Here is a 19,882-nt window from a genome sequence, read left to right as displayed (position 1 = left end):
TATGATCCAGCAGGGCTCTTCTTACAACTACCACTCATGAATAAAGAAGATGCATGTGGTCTACAGTGGTACCTCAGGTTAAGAACTTAATTTGTTCTGGAGGTGTGTTCTTAACCTGAACCTATTCTCAACCTGAGGTACCACTTTAGCTAATGGGGCCTCCCACTGCTGCTGCGCCACAGCCACACGATTTCTGTTCTCATCCTGAAGCCAAGTTTTTAACCCGAGTTATTATTTCTGGGTTAGCGGAATCTGTAACCTGAAGCGTCTGTAACCCAAGGTAGCACTGTACTGCAAAAAAAGGGCTTTGCGTTTTGAACATAATTATTTTTGCTCAGCAGTGACACTGCATCAGCTCCTGCTTCTATTTGCTAGTATGTCTTTTCGTTAATGTGCCTGCTGCAACTAACCAGGAGGTTTCAATCAAAAAAGCCCCTTTGCTGTTTCTCTGGTCACCCACACAGCAAAAAGGAAGTTGAACTGTTTGATGACATGGCTCTTATGGTTTGGGCTTCAGCCTTCTTTCAGGAGTCGGCTGCCAAAAGCTTGGCTTGCCCAAACAATGCATTGTAGGTGGTGACTTCACTGGAATTGAAGCTCTTATGAACCAGGAACTAATCCATAGAGACCACAGGTATGTCATATATCTTGTGATTAGGAAAGCATAACTTGCACCCCCCCATTTAAAGTTAGAGCAGATGTGCTTACTTTGAGGTGGGTTTTTTTTTTTGGCAGAAGCAAGCAGCTCCCCAGCTCTTAAACCTATGGCTTAACTAAACACACAAAACTTAAGCATACGTTGTATTTTCTTGTGACATTTCCTAGTCAGTAGCCCCCAAAGTAAACGTAGATGGAATAGGGCAGTTCTTAATCCAACAACCTTTACGCTACCCTTTCCTTTATATGAATAGCTTATGGTTGTTCTTTGTTGTTGGTGGGGATGGGGCTGTGAGAGAGAGACAGACAGAGCTTAGACCAGTGAGAGGTGTTTTTAAACAACCACTTTCCCTTCTTGCCAACTGAACAATCTGAAGAGAAATGGAAGATACATTCTAAAAGCATTAACTGTGTGGTGCGTGTTACTACAACATAACTATATAGATTACGTTTAGGCAAACTGCAATGTCAGTTATTTACATTCCATGACCATCGGTGAGACATAAAGAATTTGTACTATGTTGTGCGCAGTTCACAAACCACTAATGTTAAAGCCAAAATGCCAGTGGGTTCTGGATTGCATGATTCCTGAAACAATGTCACAAATGTATGTCTTATACTGGTCCTATGGGCCATAGGACCAGTATAAGAAATACATTTGTGACATAGGAAAATGTCTTTTTCATAAAAGGCCAAACGATGCACAAGCCTGCCAGCCACTCACACCCAAAAAACCAGCCCCAGGAAGCTGTAAATTTAAATAGAGGAATGATAAGCAGGGGAAATTCCTATCTTTTTGTCCTCAGGCCACTTCAAAATGATGTTCCAAGCTGCTTCTCCTCTGGAAGAAAACCAGTTTAGGGATTCCAACAAAACAAACTCAGTGGGTAACAAATGAGTGGAAGGACTACTGAGATTGCAGAGGATAGCCTTTACCTATAGATGCTGATGCACATGCTAGCTGTACCTTCCCAGTCAATGTGTAATTCGTGTCAGTTTGAAGAGAGGGAACATGAGTACACATGTGTGCATGTATCACTCCTTTCAATCACGATTCCTGTCCCCATGGATGGAGCCCTATGCACTTACATAAAGGCCTCTAATGCTCATCAAGGATTGGCCTGGTGTGTGTGGCTAGCACACTGTCGATGTCTAGGGTTTAGAGTTAACCCATGGATTCATGATGTTACTGAATGCCTAAATATGGGTATCACCAATGGGGGGGGGGAAGGGTTAAGCAGTTTCTCCTCCCTCTGCCTCTACACCATTCTTACATTCAGATTTGAAGTCTCATTAGATTTCTTTCAACTTTTTTAGACTTTTAAAAAATGGGGTGGAGGAACAACACAGGGAACTACACTTTAATGTCTGCTTTACCACACAAGATCTCCACTATTTGGTCATATACAATATCTAATAAGGTAAAGCAGTGTGCTTGCCTCCCTTGAATGATGAATGAACACAATTGTGGCCCATAGCAGCCAACCACTAGGATGATCACAGTAAGAAGTACTCTGTGACATTCAGTGACATAATACTTCTTAGCCATTAGATTGCTGATGGTCATCATGATTGGAGCTTGGAAGCAGAACACATGCTTTGCATGCAGAAGGGCCCAGATTCATTCTCCAGCATCTCAAGGTAGGACTGGGGGAAACCCATCTGAAATCTTGGAGAGCTACTGCAAGTCAGGGTAGACAATGCTGAGCTAGATGAACCAGTTCTAGGACTCGGCTACATTGGCAAAGAAAAGGTGCTTTATATGTGTTGTATATGCATTATAATACTGTGACACCAGATGGCGCGGTGGAGTTCCGTTTTTGCCAACCCGATTTCTCATACAAAGTTTACAATGTGTTTAACTGAAACACTTCTTTGATGTGTCTAGACCCAGTCCTGATCTGACTTGAAATAAGGCTGCTTCCTGCATTCCTGTATGATTAATGGCCATTGACGGACTCCATGGATTTGTGTAATCGCCAATGGTTCCTACTAAGATCTGTGACCACCCAAGTTTCCAACTTCAAATACGTGTATTAAACCGACTCACATTTTAAAAAGTTGATAATTAACAAAGAAATATAGTAATGGCAATGCAGATGTATATCCACAACGACTGAACAGATTTTAACTAGAGAGACATCCACTCAAAGGTGCTTTAAAAATTCAGTAATGTGTCAGGTTAATGACCCAGCATTTAAATACTTTTAATAGAAAGATCATCAACAGCCATTGCAGTATATGGTTTTTCTTGTCAGGGATGATTATCATCCCTTTGGATGACATTTGCACCTCTTGCTATATTATAAGTTGTCAGCAGAGAACTAGAACAGCAAGGCACATTATAACACATTATGTTCAACAAGGAACTTTCTGTAATCCTGTGTATGCATCCTGATATTTATATTGCTTACTATGAATCTTGTTTAAATTTTGCAATTTGACACATTTTTCAAACTTCATCTTGAAGGGGTTTCTAAGGATGGATGCTTGCCACGATTATACAGTCTGTCCCGGGCTGGGAGGAGGTGAACATTACAAAATAATATTAACAGCAATTCGGTTTGGGTAATTACTAAAAACAAAGTTAGAATTCCACCTGCTGCTTTGCTTTGACAATAAGAACATGTTAGCAGTGAACAAACGTAGTGATCAGCCACTCTTGGTGCATAATTTCCTCTGCTGTTACACAGCAAATATATATTTACATTTGTAACAAAAATCCCTAGCAGCAAAATGTGATCTGTAGACTATTCTGTGTACACATTTCTCTTAGCCTAGGGTATAAATAACAAACAAACATGGAACAAATATGAGTGATGAATTCATATGTAAGAAAACTCTGTGTGGGAATAATACACAGATAACAACTTTTTTAGAAGAAATGTAGACTGGTAGCCAATTAGCACAATGGCAAACATAAAACAAAAAAACTACGGTAAGAAATGAGAAAAGGTGTGTGTGAAAAATTAAAATTCAAGGAGTTGAACCAGTCTGTCAACACTATAATCTGGCAGGGAAAGTTCAAGAAGTTCTACTTAATTTGCTAGATTTTGCATGTGTTAGGCAGTTCCTTGGCCACCTAGCAACGGCATAGTTTAATTCTCAGATATCTGAGCTCATGCTGGTTGAGCAGGAAGAATGGTAAAAAAAGGATCAGAGGAGCACAAGGAAGCCTGCAGCTCTTGAACCAACAGGGAGTCTAATAGGGGCAGACAGGCTGGTCAGAGGTCAGGACACTGGGCCCTAAAGCACAGAGCAGATGATAATACATTTCTCTCTCCGTGCAAATCCTCGCTCTTTCCTCCCAACAGCAAGTGACTTTCTCAAAGATATAGCTGCAGCCAATCAAACAGAGCACCAAGGAAAGCTTAAGTACTGTAGTACTGTATTTTGTATTAACTGCATAAAAGACAAACATTTGTGGATTTGCTTGTTTAACATACAGTTACTCAACTCACAGACTTGTATTTGTTCTATGTGAAAACCCGGCTAAGTCGTTTGGGCTCAACAACCCTAAACTTCACTTAAAAACAAATAAATATGAGATTTTCAAGAATCTGTACAGGTATAGTTTGCTTGAAAATCATGTTTTGGAATATTATACAGCCATATCAGAAACCTATATACTCTGGAGTCCACAGAAAGTCTTTAATGTTGTCTATCAAATATAATCACTACAACAAACCTCCAACCACTAGGAATAATCAAGATAAGGTAAGCAAGCTTAAGTCCCATGAAACCTGGTAGGTTCTGAAGCACATTAAACAGCATGAGAACCATTGATTACAATGAGATTAAAGTGTACCCAACTTTCCCTAGGTAGCACTCAGTGGGCAGATTTCACTGATCTGCACCATATGTGCGGCCTCCACAGAATTTCTTTCATATGGAGGTTGCATCAATGAAAATTAGTCTCTTCATCTTCTTCTTCTTCTTTTCTTCTTCTTTTCTTCTCTCTCTCTCTCTCTCTCTCTGTTTAATATACTCCACCAATTAATAAGAAAAGAAATTGTATTCAAAAATTATAAAAGGGGAGAGAAAATTTCATTGAAATTCTCATAGCACACTCAGAGTTTTGGGTGTGCTTACCTTACTTTGAGGTGGCTGTGGATTCTTGGAAACATCCCTTCTTTAATTCTATAAATCACCTCTCTGTTCTTCTGTAAGTCTCTATCCTTCCTAGCTCCCCGTGCTTCTTGAGAACCCAAGGCAACTTCAGCACAAGAAGCTGGGGAGATTGTCTACCATGCTCCTAACAGCTGTTCATTGTTATTTCTTAAAAGTAAAGTCTTTTTACATTCAAAGAAATGAACACAGAATTTTTTTAAGGTAAAAAAGGGAGCCTTTCCCCTAAAAACACAATCAGTGAGTGCATTGATCTCAGGTGCTTGGTAGCCAGCCTTAGTGGGTTCTCATGCTTCAGTTAAAGCCTAGGGGATACGTTGTGGGGGTAACTCCACCTATGAGGCTTTTTGGTTCAGAAAGGAGGCAGAGCACTAGAGGAATAGTTAATGGAAAGAGAAAAAAGACTACACCATTCATGACTACCTTGCAATGAGAAGGTAAGCTCAACCCTGAACCCAGCAGCAGACAGCCTGGTGGTTCTGCACTTGACCTTTTCTGGCTGACCTGCTGGAGCATACTGGTATGGCTGTATTGTTGTTGTTATTCAGTCGTTCAGTCGTGTCCGACTCTTTGTGACCCCATGGACCAGAGCACACCAGGCATGCCTATCTTTCACTGCCTCCCTCAGTTTGGCCAAACTCATGCTAGTTGCTTTGAGAACATCCATTAAAATCAACAAGAAGCAGCGAGCTAGTACAGAAGATTTCATTTTTCATGGGCCAATTTTGATAATATTCAACAGTTTCTATGTTCCTATTGGCACACATGAAAGATGTTGGATAGAAAACTGGCTGAAGAACAAACATTAGGTCAAAACAAGGAAAATTTCTTTAAAATTAATATTGTCTGCAACTGATCTCTTGTCTGATTGCCATTTTTAACTTTAGTCCCAAATGCATAAAAAAACCTGTTTGGGATCCCCCCCCCTTGCATGCAAAATGAAAAATATATCTTTGACTTTTTTACCCCCATTGCATGATTCCAAGCGTGTTTTTTTTTTTAAACTTACTTCCACAATCTCCTGTAATTGCACAGAAGAAATAATATTGAATAATCAATCAGCCTTCTCCTTTACAAGGAGAGCTACCCTTCTCCTCCCACAAAACAGCCTCTTCCACATCTTCAGTAATTTTTCTTTCAAAGAAAACATTTTTTCCTAGAACGTTGGTTAACCTTTGCAATAAAGCCAATACTCCTAAGAGCAATCTGTGCCCTGTGAAGATCTATTTTCTTCCTAAGCCTCATTGACTCAAACCTTAATTGTATTGGGAGAGGATGTAAATCATCATGGGAGAAGAACTTTTGCAAGATCTAATGACCACTTTGGATGCAAAGGTGTATATTTAGGCCCTCATCCTGATTCTTCCAGGATGCAGTCATCTGCCTTCTTTCAGGAGAAGCATCCTGCCTTATAAACAGGCCTGTGTTTTTGCCTCATTGGATACAACTTGAAATTGTGGGAATCCAAGCGAAAATGCTGGGCATTTATCAGACAACCCACAGTATGCTTTCAGCATCCCAAGTACTGATGCAGCCTACCCCCAGAGTCCTGTAAAGGGATTTGCAAACCTCAGCCCTGCAAGATGAATTCTTCCTCAGTCATCTTCCAAGGCTTTCGAATCACTCTCACTTTCCCTGTTCTCTAATGATTTCCTTTCCTTGTCGAACAGGCTTGCACTACTTTTGCATTAAGAATTCAATTATTTGGATCAGATGCTAAAAATATCTCCGGCTCTGATACCGCATAATCCGACAGGGGCTGATAAAATACAAGCAAGAGCGCCTAAGGAAATATTTAGAACGTGCTGCTATGGTTACTCTCCGAGCAGGGGTGAACGCCTCTCTCAGCTTCAAAAAAACCTTTAAGAAAAGATGCATATCGCTTTCATCAGTGGCTGGGCTTGACTTTGAAACTACTTCAGAAAAAAAAAAGTTTGTACTTCTTTGTAGAGAGGAAATGACCCAGCTATCAACCATGCTGGAAGGTGGTAACTATCTGGGTCACAGTGCTGGCTCTGGGATGACTGATAGGCTAAATCTGGTCACTGGCCTTCCAGAAAAAATGCCACCCTGAAGAGAGCGGTCATCTGAGAGATCTTCAAAGCAATAACAGTCCCGCTCCTACAGCACTATTCAACACAAAGCTATTTCCTCTTTTCTAAAGTTACAGAAAAACATGACCTCGAATTGTTGTTGGCTCAGAAAAAGATGGAGTTTAGGAAGAAAATGGAGTTGGATTATTTTGAATGAATTGTTACACTCTTTACCTTAGGACACTAGATGTCGAGAAACATATTTCGCATTTGTAAACAGCCTCTAGGACCTAGGAATGGGATGAGCTAGGAATGGGAACACAAATAAATACGATAGGAGGATGAAGCAACCCAATTCGAAACTTCAAAGCTCTAATGGCAGGAGTATTAATGAGAAGGATCACGTTTTAGAAACCATTATTGACTTTTTCCACTACCAATTAAATTTTCTTTAAAAATCCACTCAAATAAGCAGATTTGAGTAAATACGTTCAAAGCTCAAAATTTACTCAAGAAATGTAGCCTGCTTCTCTGTTAGTCATAGGTCTGAGAGAAGACTGCTGCCTTCTCAAAGTTTAATCATTATTTGCATTCATTCAATGAACCTTCTGTGCATTTTAAAAAATTGTGATTATATGGAATGGCTGCTAAAAATGTATTTCACGGGTAGTTGCTGCTTTGTATTCACCCTACTTTAGTGTCCAATAAAATAAATGGCACTGATATTTAACATCAGGGGTGTCTCATCCCACCTGTTAAAAGTTATGGCACATATCTACAACTGAGTGCGATTTTATTGTATCACAGTCTAATGCCCTGATACTGAAGACATTATTAGAAGTACATCCTACTGATTTCACTGGGATTAACAAATTGACCAAGGTGACAGGTACATAGATCTGCAAGGACCGCTTCTCACATTATTTAATTCCTAGAGGTATATAATCTGTGTTGGGTATTTGTCTGTGCAGGGTTGTTTGTGAAAGTATCTATTTTTTCTCAGTCCATCCATTCCACTTCTATCCTCCAAACTCCAAAGGCCTCAGAGTGTAAAAGGAAATTTTGTTTTCCCACCCACAATGACCCTGTGAAGTAGGTTAGACTGAGGTCCTTGTGTTCCTTGGGTACCCTCCTCCCATTTCCAGGAGTATTAAGGCAACATGCTCCCCAGCATGGCCCAATGGCCTATGGACTATCAGGAAAAAATCACTCTGCAGCAGCAACAACAAAGGTAATTTAATTTAAACAAATGCTCAACTGATTTTTTTTCCCAATATCCTAAAGGCTGTAGGGAAACATTCTTTTAAAAAGATTTTAAAATACAGGGAAATTATTTATTAAAAAAAGATTAAAAGAAAATATTGAGTATGAACAGTTTAACTTTTTCCTTATAATTTACTTATATATGGATAAAAAAACGGTTAAGTCCAGTCAAAGGCGTCTGTCAGGAAACCCCCCTCGCCGCAGCGGGAAGCGATCCCGGGGCGTTTGCAGTACAGGGAAACCCCGTCTCCTGTGAGCAGTTCATCATCCTCATTGAGTGGAGGAAGCGATCGCTCTTCAAGTGGGGTGGGGGAGATGGAGGCAGGAAGTCGGAGCAGGGGCTGTGGCAGGCATGGAGAGCCTCTGCACCAAGCAGGAAGAGGGGGAGAGGAACCCTTTCCGTCGTCCCGTTTTGGCAGAGAGGAAGGATGTAGAGGGGGGAGGCGGGGGTTCAGGATCCCGCGCCTCTTATGTTGGGCAAAGAACCGGAAACAGACATTCCCGGTCTCTACAGAGGGATGAGCTGGACGTCTTTATTTTAGCTCCACTGTAAATAGCTGCACAATAAAGAACTTAGTTTTTAGAAGTTATGCGTCCGCCTGATTCCTCATGAGCAACCACTGAAAACCTTACAGCGTCTATGGGGTTGCAGCACTCATCTCGCTTTCAGGTCGAGGGAGCTGGCATTTGTACACATACAGCTTTCCGGGTCATGTGGCCAGCATGACTTAACCGCTTCTGGCACAACAGAACACCATGACAGAAGCCAGTGCGCACGGAAACACCATTTAACCTTCCTGCGACAGCGGTACCTACACAGGCGGCAATCGTTTTAGGCGTGTCCAACTGACGTGCAACCGCCGACACGCAGGTCCTTTTGGCCCTGGAAAAGGGAGGAATGAGGGCGGAACATGGCGGAATGGGGGCAGGGGTGTAACACAGCATAATGTGGCATGGCAGGATTATGCATGATCCACAGATGTGTTTGGGGGCCAGGAACAGAACTGCTGTGCAAAATGGTCACTGTCTGTACTATTTTTGTAACACCAGACACTTTTTGCTGTAAATACGGTTATAATATTAACTGCGGTATTATGATTTCAGGTGAGACACAACAGTAGAAACTGATGAATACCTAAGTGGTAAACAAACATCTTGCATCCATGTAGAGTTTCTGGATGTAAAAAGCACTAAGAAATAATAAATTATAGATCTGCTTCTGCACAAAATATCTGGCGCTGAAGTTAGAAACACATTTCCCATCAATATTTGTGCTGGCTTTCTCCTCATGTATTCCTGTGAATTGACATTTTAACCTCATTCAAGTTTGTAATCAAGCCAAGAAAATTCAACTTTGAATGGCATTCATGCTGGCCTAATTTTGGAAGTGGTAGCAGGAGAAAAGGAAAAGTATTATGGATCCTCACATAGAGGCCTTCATAAAAGGTTTATAATTATGCACCACCCTCAAAAAGTCACACATAAGTACTGCTTGCCTTTCCAGATCTTCCATCTGCTCTTAATTCCCTAACTTGAAACTCAAACAGGGTGGACTCATTAAATCAAGGCAATTTGAATTTCTGATGAGTAACATGAAGACAAAGTACCATTTTAATCCTTCAGTTAAACCATTTCCCATTTGTTCTTCAAATATTTTCTAAACAAAAGTTCCTACCATTTAAACATGTGGCATGAATATTAATTAGAACTTTTTTTCTACACAACAGATCACTGAAAATATTTGCTCACATACATTTTGTACTATAGTATACTATCTGTTTAGAACAGGGATGTGGGCCCTTCAGACTACAACTCCCATCATCCCTGATGTTGGCTATGTTGGAGGCTTGTGAGAGTTGGAGTTCAACAACATCTGGAGGCAAAGAGAACAATGGTGACATTTCATTTCTCTCATCTCTGCCATACCTGGTTTGCACTTGCACCAACACTGTTGCCTTGTTTCAAATCTCTGCACCAGCGCAGCATTTTGCTACACCAGTTCTACACTTTGACATGTAACATAGTACTAGCATAATGATCCTGCACTTGATAATTTATGCTTTTTGATTTGAATGGCAAATGGTAGGTCCCAAGAGATCACCTCCTCCCATATCAGCCTGCCCACTTGTTATAATCAGGGCGAGAATGCCCTGCTCTACAACTTATCCATGGCCAAAAACATGGCTGGGACAAGGGATCAGGCTTTTTGCTACTTGTCTACGAAAATAAGAAGTTCCTGCTGGATCAGGCTGAATGTCCCATCTAGTCCAGCATCTTGTTCTCATAGTGACCAAGCAGACATCTATGGGAAGCCTGAAAACAGGACCAGAGCACAAGAGCATTTCCCCCTCTTGTGGTTCCCAGCGGTGCAGCAATAAAACTGCAAGCACATTTGCAAAGATAAGCAGGTTCCAGTATGGTTTCAAATTGGATGGGGGACTGCCTGTTGGGTCCCTTCCAACACTACAATTCTACAATTCTATGAACTAGAATTCAGAGGCATACTGCCTCCTAAAGTAAGGTGGGGGGGCCTTTTCTCTATCTACTTTTTCCACACCCAGGCATAATTTTATACACCTCTAATATGTTTCCTCCTACTCGCCTGTTCTCTGAACTAAGAAGCCCCCTTTCTGTACAGGGCGTTGCTCCATCCCCTTGATTATTTTGGTGGCCTTTTCTGACCGTTTTCCAGCTCTACAGAATCCTTTTTGAGGTGAGGCAACAGGAAATGCAAACAGTATTCCACATGCAGTCACACCATAGATTTATATAATGGCATTATGATATTGGCAGCTTTATTTTCAGTTCCTTTCTTAATGATCCCTAGCATGGAATTCATCTTTTTCACAGCTGCAGGACACTGGGTCTATTCTCTCTGAATGAAGTAAAATAAATCCCTTAGGGCCTGGAGATTTTTTTTGAGCCCTGGACAAGAAAACTATTGACCCCAGAAGTGCTGTGCCTCCTTTGGCACCACTCCTGCCTGCTTCTTACTTTCCCCCCCAAACATACTGTACCATAACATCCTTTTCATGTCTGCCTAGGACTAAGGCAGTATGACAGCATGAATATTGTTCTGAAGGAAGGAAAACAGAGCCTAGGAACATTGGACATAATTTCATCAGCAAGGAGAGGGATGGCTGGCCAATCCCATCGACCTTGAAATAAATGTACCGAGAAAGAAAACAGAAGCAAAACTTACTGGCAGATGGGAACAGGTTCCTTATTGCATGTTCCTCCATTTTTGCAATATGCCTCCGGACAATCTGGAGGGTGGGAAAACAAGTTACAAAAATTATTTAACTATGACAAGAGTTCTTGACATATGCAAAACGTTGGACATATTCATTAGACAATATACAATTAGAAGATTTACCATCTAAAGGATAATTTTCCATAACTACTTGAGGTAAGTTTATATTTTATACTTTTTTAAAAAAATCCACACACACCCCAAATCCACAACCACACCTTGTTTTGCCTATACAGCTTAAATGCGCTATATTGTCAAAGTCAAGCCCCATTTATTTCAATGGGACAATTAAACACATGTCTTTCTTAATTTATAAAGGGCATGGTCCAGCTGACTTCAACAGTACTAAGTGGCTGGATCACACCTAATATTTCTGTTACCATAAGAAGCCTATTCAGTTTTAGAAACAGAACTCTACTATACAATGTAGATGGTGATATTGACTGGTTTACTGAGGCAAATCCTACTTTTCTATCAGTGCTAGCTTTGGGTTTTGAGAGGTCCTTGAACAAGACGCTGGAGAGGTGTGGGGCTCTGCACGCCCTTCCAGCACTCCTGCTGGGGCTCCCTGCGCGGGATGGGAGGCAAGGGTGGCCGGCTCGCAGCCTGCCTGGGAGCGGCATGGGCAGCTGTGCTGGCGGCGCATGAGCGCCTGCCCGTCCGTGGGGGTGGGTTGGGGAGGGGGCACACGGTATGCCAGCGGGCTCACGGGGGCGCCCCTGGGGGGGCCAGCGCCCTGGCGCGCCACACCAGTAGCCCCTATGGATAAGACGGGGCTGAACATAGGCCTTGCCAGGAGCCCAGTGATGCTGACCTCTGATGTTGACCCTGTTTTCTATATTAAGCTTCAAATAGCTATGCCTATTTAACATTACTCATTAGGGTTGTCAGCTTGCAAACCAAAGACTGTCCCATACTTTGACTCTAGCACTGAACTGGTAGATTAAGGAAGCTACAGGCTTTAAAAAAAAGTATCCCTCTTTCTTTGATCACTCCTCCTTCCTTGTTTTTCTTGTACCTGCTGTGTAGCTTGCTACAGCAAACAAAGGAGATGGAGAGAAGAAAGGCTCTGGAAAACATGGGAGAGAGAAGCCACAGCTGCTTTGTGGTACAGGGGAGTTTATGAGTTGCAACCTAGTAACTCTAATCTTAGACAATTTCACCGCCTTTAATGTGTTTAGTTTTGGTACAGCACGAATTTTCTCTCCCAAATATGCCTAAACACAGTTACACACTCAAAATGCACACAAGCATTCTCCAAGATAAATTCAAAAACATTTCATTGCAGTGAACCCTTCGTGATTTTCCACATCAGTGACTCTGAGGTGGTGGACTCCACCATGCATGGGAATGCAGCCCGCTTCATCAACCACTCATGTGAGTGGTTTTTTGTAGGCTAAAGAAAAATCCTGTTTATTGTGAATGAAATTTTGACTAAAAAATTGGCAGACTACCTGAACAGCTAGACTCATCAGGAGCAAAATCAATGCAATCTACAATGCCATCACATCGCCGAGAAATTGGAATACAGCTATTAGTCGATGGACACAACAAAGACCCATTGAAGCAATCTTTAATAGCTAAATGAAAGGAGAAACAAACAAGATGGTTAGAGAGCCTTGTTATTTAGTGATACAACATGGCAACAAGACAAATAGCTGGTTATTCACTTTAACCTAACAGAAATGTTATAGGGTCGTTTCTGGTTTCTAGTCATATTTGTGGCAGCCCCTTTAAATCCAGATTGTTAGTTTTAATCTATAAAGTTCTAAACTGCTTGGTTCTGAATATGTGCAGAAGTTTAATTTCATTCCTATGCTCCATTGTGTTCTCTAATTTCCCCGTGGAGATCCAGGCATGCTCTGTCTATGGAAAATTTCTGACGACAACTGAAAATGTACCTGTTTAGCCAGGCATTTCCCTATATTTAATGTTGGTTCTCAGCATTCCCAGATTACTGTGATTGATTTTTGAATTTTGTTTTATTGAGCTGGTGATATTGTGTTATTTTATTTATATATGAAACACCTGGGGTTCCCCCCCCCAATGGAAAGTATATAAATTATCAGTATGTGTGCGTATGTTTGTGTATTATTACAAGAATGATAGATAAATAATACATTTGACAAAGCATGTGACATATGCTCAACATTCTCAAAATATGTGTCATAGAATCATAGAATCATAGAGTTGGAAGAGACCACAAGGGCCATCCAGTCCAACCCCCTGCCAAGCAGGAAACATGTGACAGTGTCATGTGACTGTGTGTTGAAGAATTCTCAACAGATGCTCCAGAAGTGTTTACCTTTCCAGTGGAGATGCTTCCAATACTATCTCTGAAGGCCATTCTGTACAATGCATGTACCCAGTTTGACCGCTCAGCACTTGATGACTCAGTGGACTGTCTGAACTGACTCCAATGAAAAGTATGACATGGTTTGAAACATCTCTGCATATTGTATGGCATGTGTGGTGGCTCCCCGTTTGCGGAATGCTCTCCCCTTGAGGCTGGCTGGTGCCAGCATTATATATCTTTAGTTGCCAGGCGAAAACTTTCCTCCATACCTAGGCCATTGGCCTTTAACTATCTTTGGCCTTTTAGAAGTGGGCAAGATGTTTTTAAATGTATTTCTTTTCCCCCTTGGTTTTAATGTATCTCTATTTTTTTTAAAAAAAAAAATAATAATGTTTGGCTGTAAGTCTCTTTGGTTTGCCTTGGGCAAGATAAAGCGACTTAACAAAATTAATAAATCAAATCAAATTTAAAATGTGATGGTTGTTTCACATACGCAAATTGTTGCTTGATGTTTCATCCACAATGCAATAAATATGCATTTGTAAACCCTGAACATTTAATTCCCCACAACAACCACACAGAACAACATTTAACTCTCCACAACAACCCTGTGAGGTAGGTTAGGCTAAGAGGCAGTGACTGGCCCAAAGTCACCCAGTGACCTTCATGGCCAAGTAGGGGGTTCAGACCCTGGTCTCCTAGGCCCTAGTCCAACACTCTAACCACTATAACACACTGATGCGCTCTCTCTCTCCCCCCCCCTCTCTCATGGCTCTGGCTTGTGGTTCTATGGTAGATAGATAATACTTTATTCGGCTATAAGCCCACAAGGTAAAACAAATCAATAAATAAAACAGCATTTTACATTCTAAAACTATGGTACTTGATAGGCCCTGAAACCTCTATGGTGACAGGCAAGAGATCTGTCTGTTTTATTTTGCATGTACTGTATGCTTTGCTTTTTCAATACGGTATACAAAAGAAATCACATTGTTTAGAAAAGGAACAAGAATATAACTTGCATTTCAGTACCAGAGATGTGTATGCTGTATGCCAGAGATGACTTTTATTTAACTTAATATTGAAACTATGCAGCTAGATGAAAATAATTACACATTGTCTCCACGCAAGAGAGTATTTGTCCCAGCACCAATAAATCACCAAATATTCTAAAATGTTCTACTTTGTGTTGCAAAAATTAAAACACACTGTGCTTGCAAGCATAAAAATATCAAATCTATCCTGTTTTTTTCTAAAGCTGTATACTGCCATGCTGCAGCATTCCACTATAATCTCTAAGATCATCTAACGTCAAAGAACTCTAAAGGGATAATCTTGGAGGAAACGCATAAGCCTCCAACTAATTCATGATGGGATCACTGATCGACAGGATGTGACCCGAATGCCTGTGCTTAGTCTTCCAGAAACTAACAACATTCTGTCATTAGACCTACTTTAACTAATGAAATGTTCTGTAGTATTGTCTGAGATTATTATTTTTCAGTATAATTGTTTAAGAGTCTATGGATAGATTTCTTCCCACCCAAATGGCATTGTTGGTTGACTAATTTCACATTCAGGAGAATTGGTCTCAGAATGGGATAACAATTTTTAAAAAACCAAGGAAATGACAAATGTATGCACAACTACAAAGGTCTGATATCATTTATCCATTCAAAGCCAGGGCATTACTAACAAATTCTGAAAGTAGCTGCATCAGCAAGTAACAATGGCGCATGCCCACTTCAACAACAATACAATCTCTTTAATCATATTATTACGTAAGAGATGCAAAAACATTACAGGCAAGTACAGTACTGGGAAACTATGAATAGGCAGAGAGCCCTGCTTGTGTTTTGGAGCTTTCTTACCTACAAGGAACGGCTGGGTGGTTGAGGGCAACTGTATTAATTCAAGAATCAGTAGTAGCAATAACTACAGTGAAATCACTGTAAATTCACCAAATGACACCAAGAGCTGCATTAAAGACAGGTATCTCAATGCATTTGATGTGATTCAAATTTTGCACACAGAGCAGGGGGAAACTGTTCAAAATAGCAGATACTATGTCCCATTTGCCAGATCTAGCAATCTGAATTTACAGCAGACAATTAGTGAACATGAACTTTGTGACTACATAATCTTTGAACCATCTGACCACAATAATGTCACATCTCAGAGTTTCAGACAGATCCCACACAGAGGTAAATCAAATATCCCTTAGCTTGACTGAACTCAGCATTTTAGCAGCATACGATAGGATTTAATGAATTAATTATTTTGACTTTTATGAGTTTGGATAGTTCGCCTTTGAGTAGGATTAGTTCAATTAGCTCAATTTTATGAGGACTAGTTGATTTTTAGTTAGTTTTTTCAGTTAGTTTGGGTAATATGAACTGATCAGATTCATTAGTGCTGATGTACAATTTCAGAAGTATTCAAAAATCATTTTGAAGCAAGAAAAATCAGTGGTGCAAACCCACTGTGGGAGACATTTTTGCCAATGATTCTGACTGCCTTAATTGGTGAACTTCCAGGGGGAATTATGGAATTATTAACTGAGAGTATGTGACAGTTTTAATATGTTTTAGTTGTTCATAATTGTTCTTAAATATTTTTATTGTCTTTTATTGTTGTTTACATTTATGATCCCCCCCCTTTCACTTTGTGTAATCTCCCTAAAGAATCCTTGATTTAATCGTGATTAAGGTCTTTAACGCCACCTAATCCATATTGGTTCTGCATATGAGACAATTTTTAAACAATACTATAGCATTTAAAATATTAAACATTATGCTTCTTTAAAAGTAAGTATTCTCCTCAAAGAATCAGCTTCTCATCCATGATCACTAAACACTATCCAAACAAACAAAACATTCTTGTAGTGTGTGTGTGTAAAATGGAAGCATGGTGTGAATCAAAAGCTCAATGCACACAGCAGCAGCATCCTGCCCTCCTTTCAAAACAGCCCAGGGGGGCAAACAACAGAAAAATGAAAACAATTCCAGCATTTAATTATAAAAATAAAGACGAGATAGTATCACAATTACAAGCAATATATTTCAGCAGCCAAATACAGGAGTATTTTAAAATTCCACTTAAATGTTAATAACAAAGGGGACAAACTCTGAAGGGATGGCAAGGGAAAGTTTGGGATTTGTCTCTTTCCAAGCACTAATGCAACACAGAAGGGTTGTAAGAAGTCAAACTAAACACAATCATTTTGATAAGTTATGGTCTCCGTATATCAACTACGTAAATAGAAATGATGTTAATGTAAGACATCCAGCCACTCATGCTTAAGGAGAGACTATGTAACAGATAGCTGAAGACTTCACAATGCACTTAATAATTTAGTTATTTTACTATGTCCCTGCTCAACTTTTCTTTTCACGTGCAATTGATATAGACATGTAACACTCTACACGTTTTTTTGGACTTGACCAATGTTATTTTACTACAAATTAATAAAACATGTACAATTTTACCCTAAGTATTTACAGGAATGCTCAAACCTAGAAGGAGACTTTGGCTATTTTCGTTGTTTTTATAGATACTCAAGGAAAGTTTGTCACAGACAGATCCAAATGGCTACAAGTTTCTCAGCAATCTGTCACCTGATGCAGCTACAGTTGTAACTCAGGTTAAGAACTTAATTTAGGAGGTCTGTTCTTAACCTGAAACCGTTCTTAACCTGAGGTACCACTTTAGCTAATGGGGCCTCCCGGTGCTGCTGCTGTGCAATTTCTGTTCTCATCCTGAAGCAAAATTTTTAACCCAAGGTACTATTTCTGGGTTAGTGGAGTATGTAACCTGAAGCGTCTGTAACCTGAAGCACTGTATTATGTGTGCAGAAACATCCTCCTTTATGTCAATTGCTGGTAAGGGGTTAGGCATTTGAGTCCGCCATATGTGACTATTCAGAATGAGGGACTTGCTCAGGAATGAGATCCGAGCACCTTTTATTCTCTGGATATAGTTAAGATATTGGCAAGGACTTAACTGTAACTCTAGAACTCTCTGACTGTTTTAATGTTTATACTCCCCTACCCTTAAGTTGCATTTCTTGCTTTGCAGTTAATGAATATTGCATGCAGTCCAGGTTCTCTGATAGTTAAAACTGACTTTTGTGAGGGACAATTAACACCATCCTATTAATGTTTCATGATGCTAATATGAAATTTATGTTGGATCATGAATGCTAATGAAGTATTTGTGGGTGCAACTATACTTGTTTCCACCACAGGGGATGGAGGTAGGGGAAAACAAACTCAGCCCTTAAAAAAAAAATTATCCCTTAACATTTTGTCTGTCTTTCAAGGTTTATAGGGATACAACCCTGATCCTATTAATGGCAGAATAAAGGACAGGAAAATGTTTTTTTCAGTCATTGCTGTAAGCAGTGAAGCCACACTCTACTTGGGCAAATGAGCAACCTACCATTAATTCAATTTTTATTCTTTCTCTGTTTTAAATTGGGCAGGTTTTAAAAATAAAATAAATAAGTGAGATTATATCCTCTTTGTAAGAATCTGGGATGGCGGAAGGACTGGCTAAGTACAACATTTGTAACCATAAACATTAATTTCATGCTTCTGGAAGACAGAGCAGGAAATAAAATCCACCGTATTAATCGTTATAATGCAACATTAACATATATACCTTCCTATCAAGCTCTTCTGTCAGCACTGCTGGAATCCTCCTGTCTACACAAATCTTTAAATCACACATGGCAAGAATTTTATGGTGGCAGTAGTAGTGGAGATGAGGGTTTACAAAGATCTGAGTGAAAGATTTTCTGATCGCCTCCCTTTTCATTCTGGATTTAAGTTTTATCTCTGCAGAACATATTCTACTACACCACCCCAGTCTAGTGCCTGGTCTGGGAAAGGAATTTTCACTCAATAAAAACGGGGGCTCAAAACTCAGAAAAGGGTCTAGGTGGCTTGCAGTACAGATCAGGAATTTACAACAGGAAGGGAAACAATATGTATTAAATGATAGGAGCCACATGGCTTGCTAGTTCAGGAGAGATAACATAACATGTAGCAATGTTATATGTCTGCCAGCCCTCAATGACAGTCACAAACATTTAATACAAATGTGTAGAACGTTAACACTAAAAAGAAAAATAGAACATGGTATATTGCTTCTCAGTAGATTACAGCACACTATTTTTATATTCTCACTATTTTTAATAGGACTTTCCCCCAGGTAAGTGTGCACAGGATTGCCGCCTAACAGTGTAGTCTCTATATAAATTTACACACAACTAAGTCCCATTGAATTTAACAGGTAACAGGGCTTACTCCTAGAAAACTGAGTTTAGAATGGTAACCCAGATCTATTAATATGATGAGATTTTCTTAGTTGCGCTCTCCTGCAGAAGCATGAGCAGAAATAGGTTCTATCTGTAAGGGCTATCTCATTCGCTTCCATGAGAGGCAGCACAAAAGGATTCAGAAAAATAGCTGCTCCTTCCCCTGAAGTAAATGAGCAAGTCTGCTCATACAAGGAGATTTATGCGCCCATTTGTATGTATACAGAGCTCTGGAGTGAGGTCATCTTTTCTTTTCTTTTCTCATCATTTTTTAACCAACAAAATTGCCATACATGCAAATGGGCTTCCAAATATACTGCATTAACAGTATTTAAAATTAAATTAACTCTTTTGAGTGGGCATGCATATGCCTCTACTAGGTCTTGCCAGTAAATGAGGTGCAAACCTTATTTCGGTTTTTTATCTCTTATAAAATTATCTTAACTATTTTGAAACTTCCATCAGTCCAAGAATGCACACGCGCACACACAAAGACGTCTTTATAACAGGTATTCAACCCAAATGGTTTAAAGCATGAGTAGGCAAACTAAGGCCCAGGGGCCGGATCCGGCCCAATCACCTTCTAAATTTGACCCGTCAACAGTCTGAGAATCAGCGTGTTTTTACATGAGTAGAATTTATTTAAAATGCATCTCTGGGTTATTTGTGGGGCATAGGAATTCGTTCATTTCCTCCCCCCCAAAAAAATAGTCCAGCCCCCCACAAGGTCTGAGGGACAGTGGACCGGCCCCCTGCTGAAAAAGTTTGCTGACCCCTAGTTTAAATTCAAGGAAGAAACTTGTTATATGGGGGGAGGGGTATCATGGAGCCGTGCCTTAAATTTTTCATCCCCTAAAAGTCAATTCCATTTCTTAATAACATCAGAGGGCAGGGAAATGTAGACTCTTTATATGTATGATTGATCTGTTATT

The 19,882-nt window shown here is 40.1% G+C and overlaps 1 protein-coding gene across 1 annotated transcript in view; it reads right to left on the bottom strand.

The window, feature by feature from the left end:
- MALRD1 (MAM and LDL receptor class A domain containing 1) overlaps positions 1-19,882 on the bottom strand; it is a 182,457-nt gene that overhangs the window by 37,109 nt on the left and 125,466 nt on the right. The window contains exons 22-23 of the mRNA XM_033165258.1: positions 12,789-12,914; positions 11,284-11,347 (exon numbers count right to left, since the gene is read on the bottom strand). Coding sequence (XP_033021149.1) covers positions 11,284-11,347; positions 12,789-12,914 — 190 coding nt within the window. The remainder of the gene's footprint in view (positions 1-11,283; positions 11,348-12,788; positions 12,915-19,882) is intronic.

Source organism: Lacerta agilis, chromosome 12, assembly GCF_009819535.1.
Source record: "Lacerta agilis isolate rLacAgi1 chromosome 12, rLacAgi1.pri, whole genome shotgun sequence".
Classification (NCBI taxonomy): Eukaryota; Metazoa; Chordata; class Lepidosauria; order Squamata; family Lacertidae; genus Lacerta; species Lacerta agilis.
The sequence above is the reverse complement of the archived record's forward strand: the minus strand, read 5'-3'. Positions and strand labels throughout refer to the sequence as shown.